The sequence below is a fragment of the Eriocheir sinensis genome, unplaced genomic scaffold, assembly GCF_024679095.1.
Source record: "Eriocheir sinensis breed Jianghai 21 unplaced genomic scaffold, ASM2467909v1 Scaffold227, whole genome shotgun sequence".
Taxonomy (NCBI): domain Eukaryota; kingdom Metazoa; phylum Arthropoda; class Malacostraca; order Decapoda; family Varunidae; genus Eriocheir; species Eriocheir sinensis.
Genome location: NW_026111529.1, coordinates 94,237 through 112,375, shown reverse-complemented (window position 1 = coordinate 112,375; position 18,139 = coordinate 94,237). Strand labels below are relative to the sequence as shown.

General features: G+C 28.8%; 1 protein-coding gene across 1 annotated transcript; it reads left to right on the top strand.

Annotated features, from left to right (window-relative positions):
• Window positions 1-12,438: 12,438 nt before the first annotated feature.
• On the top strand, window positions 12,439-13,946 carry LOC126990941 (uncharacterized; the record flags this gene model as incomplete). The annotated part of the gene is made up of 2 exons (XM_050849568.1): window positions 12,439-13,052; window positions 13,294-13,946. Coding segments are annotated over exons 1-2 (1,267 nt in total), but the record flags the coding sequence as incomplete, so codon positions are not given.
• Window positions 13,947-18,139: the final 4,193 nt, after the last annotated feature.

The window sequence follows — 18,139 nt, the reverse complement described above, 5'->3', positions numbered from 1 at the left end:
AAATACAAATTTAAATATAACTGTGTGTTTTGTATATCTATTTTCATACAAATTGTTTTTTTTTTGTATATATTTTTATACAAATTTTCGTTATTTTATGTGTATTTTGTATTTTTATTTTCCTACAAATATACGTTCTTTTATTGGAATTTTGTTTATTTATTTTGATGCAAATTTACATTATTCTAGGTGTATTTGGTATATATATTTTTATACTTATTTACATCATTTTAAATGTATTTTGTATGTATATTTTCATGGAAATATTTTCTCTATTTTATGTGTATTCGATGCAAGATGGCGCCACTATAAACACTGCCTCGGTGCCAGAACGGCGGCTGACCAACCAGGCTCCACCTGGAGAAGCCTTGGGCCGACCATCAGGCCCAGGGGGGGAGATGCCTACTGGCGCGCAATAGGCAAACAAAAAAAAAAAAAAAAAAAAAAATATATATATATTTTGATACAAACTTACATTATTTATTTGTATTTTGTATATCTATTTCAATACAAACTTACTTTATTGTATGTGCATTTTGTATATTTATTTTAATACAAATTCAATTATTTTATGTGTATTTTTGTATCTATATTTTTATGCAAATATGCGTTATTATATGGGTATTTTGCATCTTTATTTTCATACAAATTTTCATTATTTTATTGATATTTTGTTTATTTATTTTGATACGATTTAACATTGTTCTATGTGTATTTTGTATATATTTTTTTTATACATATTTACACTATTTAATGTATATTTAGTATATATATTTTATGGAAATTTACGTTATTTTATGTGTATTTGTTTATATATTTTCATACAAATTTACATTATTTTCTGTGTATTTTGTATAAATATTTCAATACAAACTTGCCTAATTTTATGTGTATTTTGCATATCTATTTTCAAAAAAAAAAAAATTTTGTGTATTTTTGTATATATTTTTATACAAATTTTAGTTATTTTCTTTGTATTTTGTTTATATATTTTCCTACAAATATATATTTTTTTAGTGGAATTTTGTTTATTTATTTTGATACGTGTTTACATTATTTTATGTGTTTTTTGTATATATATTTTTCTACGTATTTACATTATTTTATATGTATTTTGTATATATATATTCATAAAAATTTACGTTATTTTTTGTGTGTATTCGTATATATTTTGACACAAATTTATATTATTTTATGTGTATTTTGCATATCTAATTTTGTATATTTATTTTATTACAAATTTAATTATTTTATGTGTACTTTTGTATACATTTTTTTTTAAATATGAGTTATTTTATGGGTATTTTATTTTTTAAAATTTTAACATTACGTACATATTTTTTATACGTATTTACATTATTTAATGTGTATTTTGTTTCTATATTTTTATACAAATTTACGTTATTATATGTGTATTTGAATAAATATTTTGATACAAATTTACATTATTATATGTATTTTGTATATTTATTTCAATTCAAATTTAGCTTATTTTATGTGTCTTTTGTATATCTATTTGCATACAAATTTAATTATTTTTGTTTATTTTTGTATATAGTTTTCTACAATTTTACGTTATTTTATGTGTATTTTGTATATTTATATTTATAAAAATACACATTCTTTTATTTGTATTTTGTTTATTTATTTTGATACGAATTTACATTTTATGTGTATTTTGTATACATTTTCTTATACGTATTTACTTTATTTTATGTGTATTTTGTATATATATTTTTTTAGAAGTCTACGTTATTTTATATGTATTCGTATATATATTTTGAAACAAATTTACATTGTTTTGTATGTATTTTGCATATCTATTTCAATACAAATCTATCTTATTGTATGTGCATTTTGTATATTTATTGTAATACAAATTTAAATATTTAATGTGTATTTTGGTATATATATTTTTATAAAAAATGCGTAATTTTATGGGGATTTTGCATCTTTATTTTCACACAAATTTTCATTATTTTATTAATATCTTGTGTATTTATTTTGATACGATTATAAATTATTCTATTTGTGTTTTGTATATATTTTTTTATACATATTTACATTATTTAATGAGTATTTTGTATATATATTTTATACAAATTTTCGTTAATTTAAGTGTATTTGTTTATATATTTTCATTCAAATTTACATTATTTTATGTGTATTTTGTATATGTATTTCAATACAAATTTACCTAATTTTATGTGTATTTTGTATATTTATTTTCATACAAATTTAAAATATTTTTGTGTATTTTTGTATATAGTTTTATACAAATTTACGTTATTTTATGTGTATTTCGTAAATGTATTTTCATACAAATACACATTCTTTTATTGATATTTAGTTTATTTATTTTGACACGAATTTACATTATTTAATGTGTATTTTGTGTATATATTTTAATACGTATTTACATCATTTCATGTGTGTTTTGTATATATATTTTTATAGAAATCTACGTTATTTTATGTGTATTCGTATATATATTTTGAAACAAATCAACATTATTTCATGTGTATTTTGAATATATATTTCATTACAAATTTGCCTTATTTTATGTTTATTTTTATATTTATTTTCATTCAAATTCAAATTATTTTATGTGTATATATTTATTTGTATTTACGTTATTTTATGTGCACTTTCTATATATATTTTCATTCAAAATTACATTATTTTATCGGTATTTTGTTCATTTATTTCGATACGAATTTATATTATTTCATGTGTATTTTCTATACATATTTTTATACGCATTTACATTATTTAATGTGTGTTTTATATATATATTTTTTATACAATTTTACTTCATTTCATGTGCATTTGTGTTATTGCTTTTATACAAATTTACATTATTTTAAGTGTATTCTGTACTTTTTTTTATTACAAATATGCCTTATTTTATGTGTATTTTGTTTATTTATCTTCATACAAATTTAAAGTATTTGATGTGCGTTTTTGTACATATATTTTTATAGAAAATTGCGTTTTTTTATGTGTATTTTGTATATATTTTTTCATAAAAATTTACAATTTTTTATTATCATTTTGTTTATGTATTTTGATACGAATTTACATTATTATATGTGTATTTTGTATATATTTTGTATACGTATTTTCATTATTTAATGTGTATTTTGTTTATATATTTTAAAACAAATTTACGTTATTTTATGCGTATTTGTTTAATTATATTGATACAAATATACATTATTTTATGTATTTTTTATATATATTTCAATACAAATTTTGTTTATTTTATATATATTATGTATATATATATTCATACAAATTTAAATTACTTTAGTGTATTTTTGAATATAGTTTTATACAAATTTACGTTATTTTATGTGTATTTTGTATATTTATTTTCATACAAATTCACATTCTTCTATTGGTATTTTGTTTATTTATTTTGGTACGAATTTACATTATTTTATGTGTATTTTGTATATATATTTTTATACGTATTTACATCATTTTATGGGTATTTTTTATATATCTTTTATAGAAATTTACGTTTTTTTGATGTTTATTCGTATATATATTTTGCAACAAATTTACATTGTTTGATGTGTGTTTTGCATATCTATTTCAATACAAATTTACTATATTGTATGTGTATTTTGTATAATTATTTTAATACAAATTTAATTATTTGATGTGTATTTTTGTATATATATATTTTTTTTTAAATGCTTTTTTTTATGGGTATTTTGCATCTTTATTTTCATACAATTTTACATTATTTTATTGATATTCTGTGTATTTATTTTGATACGATTTTACATTGTTCTATATGTATTTTGAATATATTTTATTTTACATATTTACATTATTTAATGTGCATTTTCTATATATATTTTATACATATATAAGTTACTTTATGTGTATTTGTTTATATATTTTCATACAAATTTACCTTATTTTATGTGTATTTTGTATATGTATTTCAATACAAATTTATCTAATTTTATGTGTATTTTGTATTTCTATTTTCTTACAAATTGAAACTATTTTTGTGTATTTCTGTATGTATTTTTAAACAAATGCTAGTTATTTTATATATTATTTTGTATATTTATTTTCCTACATATATACATTCTTTTATTGAAATTTTGTTTATTGAATTTGATACGAATTTACATTATTTTAGGTGTATTTTGGATATATATTTTTATTCGTATTTACACCATTTTATGTGTATTTTTTATATATATTTTCATAGAAATTTACCTTATTTTATGTGTTTTTGTATACATATTTTAATACAAATTTACATTATTTGATGTGTATTTTGCATATCTCATTTAATACAAATTTATCTTATTTTATGTGCATTTTGTATATTTATTTTAATACAAATTTAATTATTTTATGTATTTTTGTATATATATTTTTATACTAATATGTGTTATTTTATGGGTATTTTGCATCTTTATTTTCATAGAAATTTATATTATTTTATTGATATTCTGTTCATTTATTTTGCTACGATTTTACATTATTCTATGCGTATTTTGTATATTTATTTTATATACACTTTTCCATTATATAATGTGTATTTTGTATATATATTTTATACAAATTTACGTAGTCTTTTGTGTATTTGATGATATATTTTGACACAAATTTACAATATTTTATGGGTATTTTGTATATATATTTCAAAAGAAATTTACCTAGTTTTATGTGTATTTTGTATATCTATTTTCATTTAAATTCAAATTATTTCTGGTTATTTTTGTATATATTCTTACCCTTAAAGCGCGGGCTAGATTTTGCCTCGCCTGGCCTGCCACGCTTGCATATTCACTCAAAAACACACCTCACTTCAACCTCAAGTATCTTCTCTCTTACTGAGCTAACGTTGCTGAATGAGGTATTCCTTAGCTGTCCTTTGACGTTAATTTGAACACCATATAAGCATTGGCAGAACGAGTACAGAGTTATGAAGTAGGAACTATGAAAACATATTATTATAGACAGATACCCACCTCTATTGTTCTTATTTTCTATTATTTAGCAATAAAAAGCATCACTTTTTTACAGCTTCTGTGTACCATACCCATATAAAGCTCAAATTTTGTATTATTGTAAAAATCTGTGGTTAGCATTACTCGCTACACTTAGCAATGAACCAAAATCCATGCTAGAATGCTGTACTTGCATTGTGTAACAAAAGGAATGATAAAAAAAAAACAGAAAACAACACTACTAATATTTTTGAGATTACAAAGCTACAATCTTATTGCTGTGCCTCTCGCAACATTGTACACACTGGCTCAGGCGTTGCCAGGCTGCACCCTCCACGCCGAACGGCCACTGTATGACACATAACATTTGCATTGCATTTTTCTGCATCCAGCGTTTATTTATCATACCTATCACAAATATATACAGATAACATCATCGTGCATGTAAGAATGAAAAAAAAATGTTAGGATCAGGCGTATCCGTGGTGGTGGTCTCTGTAGCGGGGTCCGCAATAGTTGAGGCGGTGGTGAGTGGTGCGGGCGGTAAGATACGGCTTAGTTTCTCTTTCCCAAGGCGTAGTTTTTCTTTCCCGTAACCACGTGTTATATGCTTCACGCGCTTTACCCCTATTGTTTTAGCAGGTTTTAGGTCCATCGATGATCCAGAGGAAGACGAATCTGGGCTTTGAGAGCGAGAAGGGAAAGGGGATGTGGTGCGCTGTGCAACATTGGCACCACTGACAGATGGAGGTTGTGAGTCTGAAGCAATTCGTCTTTTTTCTCCCTTTTTTCTCCCTATACCTTATTGTATGTGCATTTTGTATATTTATTTTAATACAAATTCAAATATTTTATGTGTATTTTGGTATATATATTGTAGTAAAAAAAAAGCGTTATTTTATGGGTATTTTGCATCTTAATTTACATACAAATTTACATTATTTTATTAACATTCTGTGTATTTATTTTGATACAATTTTACATTTTTCTATTTGTGTTTTGTATATATTTTTTATACATATTTACATTATTTAATGTGTATTTTGTATATATATTTTATACAAATTTACGTTATTTTAGGTGTATTTGTTTATATATTTTCATTCAAATTTAATTATTATTTTATGTGTATTTTGTATATGTATTTCAATACAAATTTACCTAATTTTATGTGTATTTTGTATATTTATTTTCATACAAATTTAAATTATTTTTGTTTATTTTTGTATATAGTTTTATTCAAATTTAGGTTATTTTATGTGTATTTTGTATATTTATCTTCATACAAATACACATTCTTTTATTGATATTTTGTTTATTTATTTTGACACGAACTTACATTATTTAATGTGTATTTTGTATATATATATATATATATATATATATATATATATATATATATATATATATATATATATATATATATATATATATATATATATATATATATATATATATATATATATATATATATATATGTATATATATATATATATATATATATATATATATATATATATATATATTTATATTTATATATATATATATATATATATATATATATATATATATATATATATATATATATATATATATATATATATATATCAGATCACAATCTTATTTCTGCATCCTGTCCTATCGCTCCAGTACACCCTCTGGACCCACCGAAGAGGCGATGCTTCTGGCATTTTGCTTCAGCTCGGTGGGACGACCTGAGGATGTATTTTTCCGATTTCCCGTGGAATGATTATTGCTTCCAGGGTAGAGACCCCTCTGTGTGTGCTCAGCGCATCACAGAGGTGATTGTCTCTGGAATGGAGGCATACATTCCTCGTTCTTTCTCTAATCCTCACGCTAAAATGCCGTGGTTTAATCACGCTTGTTCTCGTGCTGTTAATGATAGAGAGGTAGCTCACAAAAGGTACCAGAGCCTTCAAACTAATGCTAATTATGAACTTTACATTTCTGCCCGAAATCGTGCCAAATCTATTCTCCGACTAACCAAAAATTCTTTCATTAATAGAAAATGTCAAAACATTGCTTTCTCTAACTCTTCCCGTGACTTCTGGCATCTAGCCAAAAACAACTCCTCCAACTTCACTTCTTCATCTTTCCCTCCACTCCTCAGTCCTGACGGCAACACTGCCGTCTCATCTATCTCTAAGGCTGAACTCTTCTCTCAAACTTTTTCTAAAAACTCCACTCTGGACGATTCTGGGCATATTCCTCCTACTCATCCCCCCTCTGACTCCTTTATGCCTGTTATAAAGATTCTTCAAAATGATGTTTTCTATGCCCTCTCTGGCCTCAATCCTCAGAAGGCTTATGGACCTGATGGAGTGCCTCCTATTGTCCTTAAAAACTGTGCCTCCGTGCTGTCACCCTGCCTGGTCAGACTCTTTCGCCTCTGCCTGTCAACATCTACCTTTCCTTCTTGCTGGAAGTATGCCTTCATACAGCCTGTACCTAAGAAGGGTGACCGCTCCAATCCCTCAAACTACCGTCCTATTGCTTTACTTTCTTGTCTATCTAAAGCTTTTGAATCAATCCTTAACCGGAAGATTCAAAAGCACCTTTCCACTTCTGACCTTCTATCTGATCGCCAGTATGGTTTCCGCAAGGGGCGTTCTACTGGTGATCTCCTAGCCTTCTTAACTGACTCCTGGTCATCCTCTCTTAGCCGTTTCGGTGAAACTTTTGCTATTGCGCTGGACATATCAAAAGCTTTTGATAGGGTCTGGCACAAATCTTTGCTTTCTAAACTACCCTCCTACGGTTTCTATCCTTCTCTCTGTACCTTTATCTCTAGTTTCCTTGCTGACCGTTCTATTTCTGCCGTGGTAGACGGTCACTGTTCTTCCCCTAAATCTATTAACAGTGGTGTCCCACAGGGTTCTGTCCTATCTCCCACTCTTTTTCTGTTGTTCATTGATGATCTTCTTTCCAAAACGAACTGTCCTATCCATTCCTACGCCGATGATTCCACTCTGCATTATTCAACTTCTTTTAATAGAAGACCCACCCTTCAGGAACTTAACGACTCAAGGCTGGAGGCTGCAGAACGCTTAGCCTGAGACCTTACTATTATTTCCGATTGGGGCAAGAAGAACCTGGTGTCCTTCAACGCCTCAAAAACACAGTTTCTCCACCTATCCACTCGACACAATCTTCCAAACAACTATCCCCTATTCTTTGACAACACCCAGCTATCACCTTCCTCAATACTAAACATCCTCGGTCTATCCTTAACTCAAAATCTCAACTGGAAACTTCATATCTCATCTCTTACTAAATCAGCTTCCTCGAGGCTGGGCGTTCTGTACCGTCTCCGCCAGTTCTTCTCCCCTGCACAGTTGCTGTCCATATACAGGAGCCTTGTCCGCCCTCGTATGGAGTATGCATCTCATGTGTGGGGGGGCTCCACTCACACAGCTCTTCTGGACAGAGTGGAGGCTAAGGCTCTTCGTCTCATCAGCTCTCCTCCTCATACTGATAGTCTTCTACCTCTTAAATTCCGCCGCAATGTTGCCTCTCTTTCTATCTTCTATCGATATTTCCACGCTGACTGCTCTTCTGAACTTGCTAACTGCATGCATCCCCCCCTCCCGCGGCCCCGCTGCACTCGACTTTCTACTCATGGTCATCCCTATACTGTCCAAACCCCTTATGCAAGGGTTAACCAGCATCTTCACTCTTTCATCCCTCACGCTGGTAAACTCTGGAACAATCTTCCTTCATCTGTATTTCCTCCTTACTCCCGAAACTGACCTATCTTTCGGCCACCTCTTTGGATTCTTTTTAGGAGCAGCGAGTAGCGGGCTTTTTTTTTATTAATGTTTACTTTTTTTTGTGCCCTTGAACTGTCTCCTTTGCTGTAAAAAAAAAAAATATATATATATATATACATATATATATATATATATATATATATATATATATATATATATATATATATATATATATATATATATATATATATATATATATATATATATATATATATATATATATAAATTTTCGTTACTTTATGTGTATTTTATATATTTATTTTCCTACAAATATACGTTCTTTTATCGGAATTTTGTTTATTTATTTTGATACGAATTTACATTATTTGAGTGATATTTGGTATATATATTTTTATATTTATTTACATCATTTTGTATGTATTTTATATGCATATTTTCATAGAAATTTACTCTATTTTATGAGTATTCGTATATATATTTTGATACAAATTTACATTATTGATGTGTATTTTGCATATCTATTTCAATACAAATTTACTTTATTGTATGTGCATTTTGTATATTTATTTTAATACAAATTCAATTATTTTATATGTATTTTTGTATATATATTTTTATACAAATATCCGTTATTATATGGGTATTTTGCATTTCATACAAATTTACTTTATTTTATGGATATTCTGTTTATTTATTGTGATACGATTTAACATTATTCTATATGTATTTTGAATATACAAATTTACATTATTTTATTAATATTCCGTGTATTTATTTTGATACTTTTTACAAAATTCTATTTGTGTTTTGTATATATATTTTTTATACATATTTACATTATTTAATGTGTATTTTCTTTCTCTCTCTCTCTCTCTCTCTCTCTATATATATATATATATATATATATATATATATATATATATATATATATATATATATATATATATATATATATATATATATATATATATATATATAGAAACAAATTTACATTGTATGATGAGTATTTTGCATATTTTTTCATTACAAATTTCCCTTATTTTATGTGCATTTTGAATGTTAAATTCATACAAATTTAATTTTTCTATGTGTATTTTTGTATATGTATTTTTATAAAAATATGGTTTATTTTTTGGGTATTTTGCGTGCATTTTGTATATCTATTTTCATACAAATTTAATTACTTTTGTGTATTTTTGTATATAGTTTTATATAGATTTACGTTATTTTATGTGGTTTTTGTATAATTATATTTATACAAATACATATTCTTTTATTGGTATTTTGTTTATTTATTTTGATACGATTTTACATTATTTTATGTTTTTTTTGTATACATTTTTCTAAACGTATTTACTTTATTTTCTGTGTATTTTGTATATATATTTTTATAGAAATCTACGTTCTTTTATGTGTATTCGTATATATATTTTGAATCAAATTTACATTGTTTTATAAGTATTTTGCATATCTATTCCAATACATATTTACCTTATTGTATGGTCATTTTGTATATTTATTTTGATAAAAAATCAAATATTTTATGTGTATTTTGTAATATGTATTTTTATAAAAAATGCGTTATTTTATGGGTATTTTGCATCTTAATTTTCATTTACATTATTTTATTAATATTTTGTGTATTTATTTTAATACGATTTTACATTATTCTATTTGATATATATATATATATATATATATATATATATATATATATATATATATATATATATATATATATATATATATATATATGTATATATATATATATATATATATATATATATATATATATATATATATATATATATATATATATATATATATATATATATATATATATATATATATATATATATATATATATATATATATATATATATATATATATATATATATATATATATATATATATATATATATATATATATATATATACCTATTCTCTTTTGTCAATTTGGTGATGACTTCACCGTAAGTGGTCATCTTTGTTGCCAGATCGCGATTTCGGGTTTCTTAACCCTTCTTCAGTGGCTTGAAGTGTTCGGTGGAGGAGTAGTTTTCTGCTCCCTGGTGGAGAGAGAATGGCTGGTGTACGCCGGGTGCCCGGTATTTAAGTCGTGTCGTCTCCCTCCCCGTGTTGCGCACTGGCTGATGATTGGTTGGGTTGGTGCGCAGCACTCCTGCGCATACTCGGGAGAGCCTGTAGATCTAGGGCCTGCTTGTTTAAGTTGGGCTTTATTTCTTTTATGTTGAGGGCTTCTAGAATCGGGAGGCGTCGTTCGTCGGGGCATCTTGCGATTATGTCTGTGTTTTCTTCTAAAATTTTCCTTGTTAGCACTGTATTGTGTTTCTGTAGTAGGTGTTGGCGCGGGGCTCCGGATGTCAGGTGGTAGCTCATTCGCCTGCTCAGCTTCATCGTTGTCATGCCGATGTAGGTTGAGGGGAGGGCTTCGCAGATCCCTCGTTTACAAATAAACCTATAAACGACATGCGACTCCTGTGTAGGCGGCTTTTCTTCTTGGGGGCTGTTTCTCATAATTAGGTGGCTTGTTTTCTTGCTCTTGTAGTAAATGACGATGTTGAGTTTCTTCTCGGGGTTTGTTGATGTGACGTTTCTTCTTATGATTTGTTTCATTATTCTTTCATCTTCTTTATACGCAGTAGAGAAGTGTGATTTGTAGTAAATATTGATGTTATTTTTCTCCTCGGTTGTGTTGTTGGTTGCAGCGTGCCATTGATCCATTATTTTCTTGGTTTGCCTGTAGATGTCTGCTTTGTCAAAACCGTTGTTGAGTAGTACCTGGGTAGACCGATCTATTTCATGGTGGACTTGCTGCCAGTTACTACAGTGGGTGAGTGCTCTCCGGATGTAGGCCTCTATGGTGGAGTCTTTGTAGCGTTTGGGGCACTCGCTCCTTCCATTGAGACAGTGACCTGGGTTAGTAGCCTTCACGTAGACAGCAGTGTTGAAGGCGTCTTGATCTTGTTTGACGAGGATATCCAGGAAAGGCATGGATCCGTTGGTGCTATGCTCGATGGTGAAGTTTAATCCGGATAATTCTTGAAGGAGTCTTCTGAGATGTTCGGCGTCCTCGGTGCTTGTGGTTTTGATGAAAATGTCGTCGATGTAGCGGCAGTATATATCAGGTCTCTTGGTGGTCTTAAAGGCTTCTTCCTCTATGCAGCCCATGAAGAAATTCGCCAGCAGGACTCCCAGCGGGGAGCCCATGGCGACACCATCCACTTGTTGGTACTTGTTACCTCTAGGGCAGGTGAACCCAACCAATCAGGAGCTAGTGCGCAACACGGGGAGGGAGACGACACGACTTAAATACCGGGCACCCGGCGTACACCAGCCATTCTCTCTCCACCAGCGAGCAGAAAACTACTCCTCCACCGAACACTTCAAGCCACTGAAGAAGGGTTAAGAAACCCGAAATCGCGATCTGGCAACAAAGATGACCACTTACGGTGAAGTCATCACCAAATTGACAAAAGAGAATAGGACTATTATCCGAGAGAAAGAGAATTTTCTTAAGAAAATAGTCAACATTGAACTGACTGTCACGTTTAACCAGACATGTTTAAGAGAAAATCTCCTGCCCATATATACCCTCAATATTCCCAGTGATGGGGCAGTTAATCCCAGCAAGAGACGCTGTCACAGACCAAGCGACGAAGAAAGAAAAAGCTGCATGAAGATGAGGATTCAAGAACTGCAGAGTAAACTACCAGAACTCCGCACCAAATTCCGTGAAACTGAAGAAAGGTGGAACAAAGCAAACATTAGCGCAACGCTGAAAGATACCATAGACTCCATGTTGAAGAATATAATTGACCAACACCGCAGCTCCACCACAAGATCCAACCAGAGGAAGCTGATCAACCTTAATGGAGGCGAGCTCAAACAAACCCGGCCCGTCAAGGGTTACATTAATTTATCAGACAAGACCCTGACACCTGATCAAGAGGAACTACTAAACTTTGGTCTCAACTGCCATGTCATGACAAAGCCGAGGAAACACCAAAAAAGAGTAGAATGTGAGATTCTACTCGACGACATCGCAAACCTAGCCAAGCAAGATGAAGTTACTGTGCAGCCAACATTCCAGCAAGAAGTCGTCGCAGAAGCATCCAAATCAAGAGGAAACTACAAAAGCAAGATCGTAGAAGAGCGACACATTGAAGCCGCTAAGCAACTTAAAGCAGACCATAACATCACTGTAAGAAAAGCCGATAAGTCTGCATCCTACGTCATAACGAACACCTCTGAATACATGGATAAAATGGACGACATCCTGAAGGACGAAACCAAGTTCACCTAGATAACAAAGGACCCCACAGAAAGTTTGAAAAAGAAACTAAACAAGCTGATTTCGACCAGTAACATTGCAAGCAACACCATCAAGTTCAACAAGCTTTCTGGAGAATATAAAATGGGATACTGCTACGGCAACGTGAAGATACACAAGCCTGGAAACAAACTAAGGCCCATCATATCGCAAATCCCCACGCCAACCTACACCATCGCGAAGAGGCTGTCCATCCACCTACAGCCTGACCTCAGCAGCTGACTTCCTTGACATCCTCAAGTCAAACAACGCGAAGGAAAATATAGCTTCTCTGGATGTGGAATCATTATTTACGAACGTCCCAGTCGACCGAGCCATCGAATACATCTTGCAACGAGTTTACCATAATGACGACACCCCGAGCCTAGACATCCCTGAGCCCACGCTACGCAGCCTTCTTGAGTGCTGCACAAAAGAGGCACCATTCACCTGCCCTAGAGGTAACAAGTACCAACAAGTGGATGGTGTCGCCATGGGCTCCACGCTGGGAGTCCTGCTGGCGAATTTCTTCATGGGCTGCATAGAGGAAGAAGCCTTTAAGACCACCAAGAGACCTGCTATATACTGCCGCTACATCGACGACATTTTCATCAAAACCACAAGCACCGAAGACGCCGAACATCTCAGAAGACTCCATCAAGAATTATCCGGATTAAACTTCACCATCGAGCATAGCACCAACGGATCCATGCCTTTCCTGGATATCCTCGTCAAACAAGATCAAGACGCCTTCAACACTGCTGTCTACGTGAAGGCTACTAACCCATGTCTCTGTCTCAATGGAGGGAGCGAGTGCCCCAAACGCTACAAAGACTCCACCATAGTGGCCTACATCCGGAGAGCACTCACCCACTGTAGTAACTGGCAGCAAGTCCACCATGAAATAGATCGGTCTACCCAGGTACTACTCAACAACGGTTTTGACAAAGCAGACATCTACAGGCAAACCAAGAAAATAATGGATCAATGGCACGATGCAACCAACAACACAACCGAGGAGAAAAATAACATCAATATTTACTACAAATCACACTTCTCTACTGCGTATAAAGAAGATGAAAGAATAATGAAACAAATCATAAGAAGAAACGTCACATCAACAAACCCCGAGAAGAAACTCAACATCGTCATTTACTACAGTAAAAGTCGTCAAAGTAACGGCCTCGTGTTCAGGAGGACGCGAGTTCAATCCCCGCCCGGTGCCACCAAGCTGGGATTTTTCAGCCGCCGCCGAGTGGCTTAAAACTACCCACATGCTGTCCAGAAGACCACCTATCAACCCGGACTCTAGATTCTAGGATTAAAGATGAGCTCCGGGAGGGCAGCATGAGCCAATGCAAGATGGCGCCACCACTATAAGCACTTGCCTGCGCCATAACGGGCTGGGGCCGACCATCAGACCTACCGGAAAGAAGTTTTGACCGACCATCCACCTGGAAGAAGCTTCTACCGGAAATAATAGGCTGCAAAAAAAAAAAAAAAAAAAAAAAAAACAAGAGCAAGAAAACAAGCCACCTAATTATGAGAAACAGCCCCCAAGAAGAAAAGCCGCCTACACAGGAGTCGCATGTCGTTTATAGGTTTATTTGTAAACGAGGGATCTGCGAAGCCCTCCCCTCAACCTACATCGGCATGACAACGATGAAGCTGAGCAGGCGAATGAGCTACCACCTGACATCCGGAGCCCCGCGCCAACACCTACTACAGAAACACAATACAGTGCTAACAAGGAAAATTTTAGAAGAAAACACAGACATAATCGCAAGATGCCCCGACGAACGACGCCTCCCGATTCTAGAAGCCCTCAACATAAAAGAAATGGAGCCCAACTTAAACAAGCAGGCCCTAGATCTACAGGCTCTCCCGAGTATGCGCAGGAGTGCTGCGCACCAACCCAACCAATCAGCAGCCAGTGCGCAACACGGGGAGGGAGACGACACGCCTTAAATACCGGGCACCCGGCGTACACCAGCCATTCTCTCTCCACCAGCGAGCAGAAAACTACTCCTCCACTGAACACTTCAAGCCACTGAAGAAGGGTTAAGAAACCCGAAATCGCGATCTGGCAACAAAGATGACCACTTACGGTGAAGTCATCACCAAATTGACAAAAGAGAATAGGACTATTATCCGAAAGAGAATTTTCTTAAGAAAATAGTCAACATTGAACTGACTATCACGTTTAACCAGACATGTTTAAGAGAAAATCTCCTGCCCATATATACCCTCAATATCTATATCTATATCTATAACTATATAACTATATAACTATATATATATATATATATATATATATATATATATATATATATATATATATATATATACATATATATATATATATATATATATATATATATATGTATATATATATATATATATATATATATATATATAGATATATATATATATATATATATATATATATATATATATATATATATATATATATATATATATATATATATATATATTTATATATATATATATATATATATATATATATATACATATATATATATATATATATATATATATATATATATACATATATATATATATATATATATATATATATAATTATATGTGTATTTTGTAAATTTATTTTCATCCACATTTAAATTATTTTTGTGTATTTTTGTATATAGTTTTATACAAATTTAGGTTATTTTATGTGTATATTTTATATCTATTTTCATACAAATACACATTCTTTTATTGATATATTTTTTTTTGACGCGAATTTACATTATTTAATGTGTATTTTGTATATATATTTTTATACGTATTTACATCATTTCATGTGTATTTTGTATATATATTTCTATAGAAATCTATGTTATTTCATGTGTATTCGTATATATATTTTGAAACAAATTTACATTGTTTTATGTGTATTTTGCATATTTTTTCAATACAAATTTCCCTTATTGTATGTGCATTTTGTATATTAATTTTAATACAAATTTAATTATTCTATGTGTATTTTTGTATATGTATTTTTTTAAAAATATGCCTTATTTTATGGGTATTTTGCATCTTTATTTTCTTACAAATTTACATTATTTTATTGATATTCTGTGTACTTATTTTGATACGATTTTATATTATTCTATGTGTATTTTGTATAAATATTTTATAAAAATGTACGTTATTTTATGTGTATTTGTTTTCATTCCATACAAATTTACATTATTTTATGTGTATTTTGAACATATATTTAAATACGAATTTAACTAATTATATGTGTATTTTGTATATTTATTTTCCTACAAATATACGTTCTTTTATCGGAATTTTGTTTATTTATTTTGATACGAGTTTACATTATTTTAGGTGTATTTGGTATATATATTTTTTATACTTATTTACATCATTTATATGTATTTTGTATGTATATTTTCATAGAAATTTACTCTATTTTATGTGTATTCGTATATATATTTTGATACAAATTTACATTATTGATGTGTATTTTGTATATCTATTTCAATACAAATTTAATTTACAGTATGTGCATTTTGTATATTTATTTTAATACAAATTTAATTTTCTATTGTGTTTTTTTGTATGTATATTTTTATACATATATACGCTATTATATGGGTATTTTCAATCTTTATTTTCATACAAATTTACATTATTTTATTGATATTCTGTTTATTTATTTTGAAACGATTTTACATTATTCTATGTGTATTTTGTATATATATTTTTATACATATTTACATTATTTAATGTATATTTTGTATATATATTTCACGCAAATTTACGTTATTTTATGTGTATTTGTTTATATATTTTCATACAATTTTACATTATTTAATATGTATTTCAATACAAATTTGCCTAATTTTATGTGTAGTTTGCATATCTATTTTCAAACAAATTTAAACTATTTTTGTGTATTTTTGTATATATTTTTATACAAACTTTAGTAGTTTTATTTGTATTATGTATATATATTTTCCTACAAATATACATTCTTTTATTGGAATTTTGTTTATTCATTTTGATACGAGTTTACATTATTTTATGTGTATTTTGAATATATATTTTTCTACGTATTAACATTATTTTATGTGTATTTTGTATATATATTTTCATAAAAAATTATGTTATTTTATTGTGTGTATTCGTATATATTTTGATACAAATTTACATTATTTTATGTGTATTTAGCATCTCTATTTCAATACAAATTTACCTTATTGTATGTGTATTTTGTATATTTATTTTAATATAAATTTAATTATTTTTTGTATATTTATGTATCTATATATATATATATATTTATATATATATATATATATATATATATATATATATATATATATATATATATATATATATATATATATATATATATATATATATATATATATATATATATATATATATATATATATATATATATATATATATATATTTATGAGTATTTTGCATCTTTCTTTTCATAAATTTTTACAACATATATTTGTATAAAATATATATAGAAAATGCATATTAAATAATGTAAATATGTAAAATAAAATATATACAAAACACACATAGAATAATATAAAATCGTATCAAAATAAATACACAGAATATCAATAAAATAATGTAAATCTGTATGAAAATAAAGAAGCAAAATACCCATAAAAACAACATATTTTTATAAAATATGTATACAAAAACACACATCAAATAACTAAATTTGTATTAAAATAAATATACAAAATGCACATAAAATGATGTTAATACGTATAAAAATATATATACAAAATATACATAAAATAATGTAAACTCGTACCAAAATAAATAAACAAAATACCAATAGAAGAATATGAGTTTGTATGATAATAAATAAACAAAAAACACATAAAATAACGTATATTTGTATAAAACTATATACAAAAATACACAAAAGTATTTTAAATTTGAAGGAAAATAGATATACAAAATATACATAAAATTAACAAAATTTGTATTGAAATATATATACAAATTACATAAAATAATGTAAATTTGTATCAAAATATTTAAACAAATACACATAAAATAATGT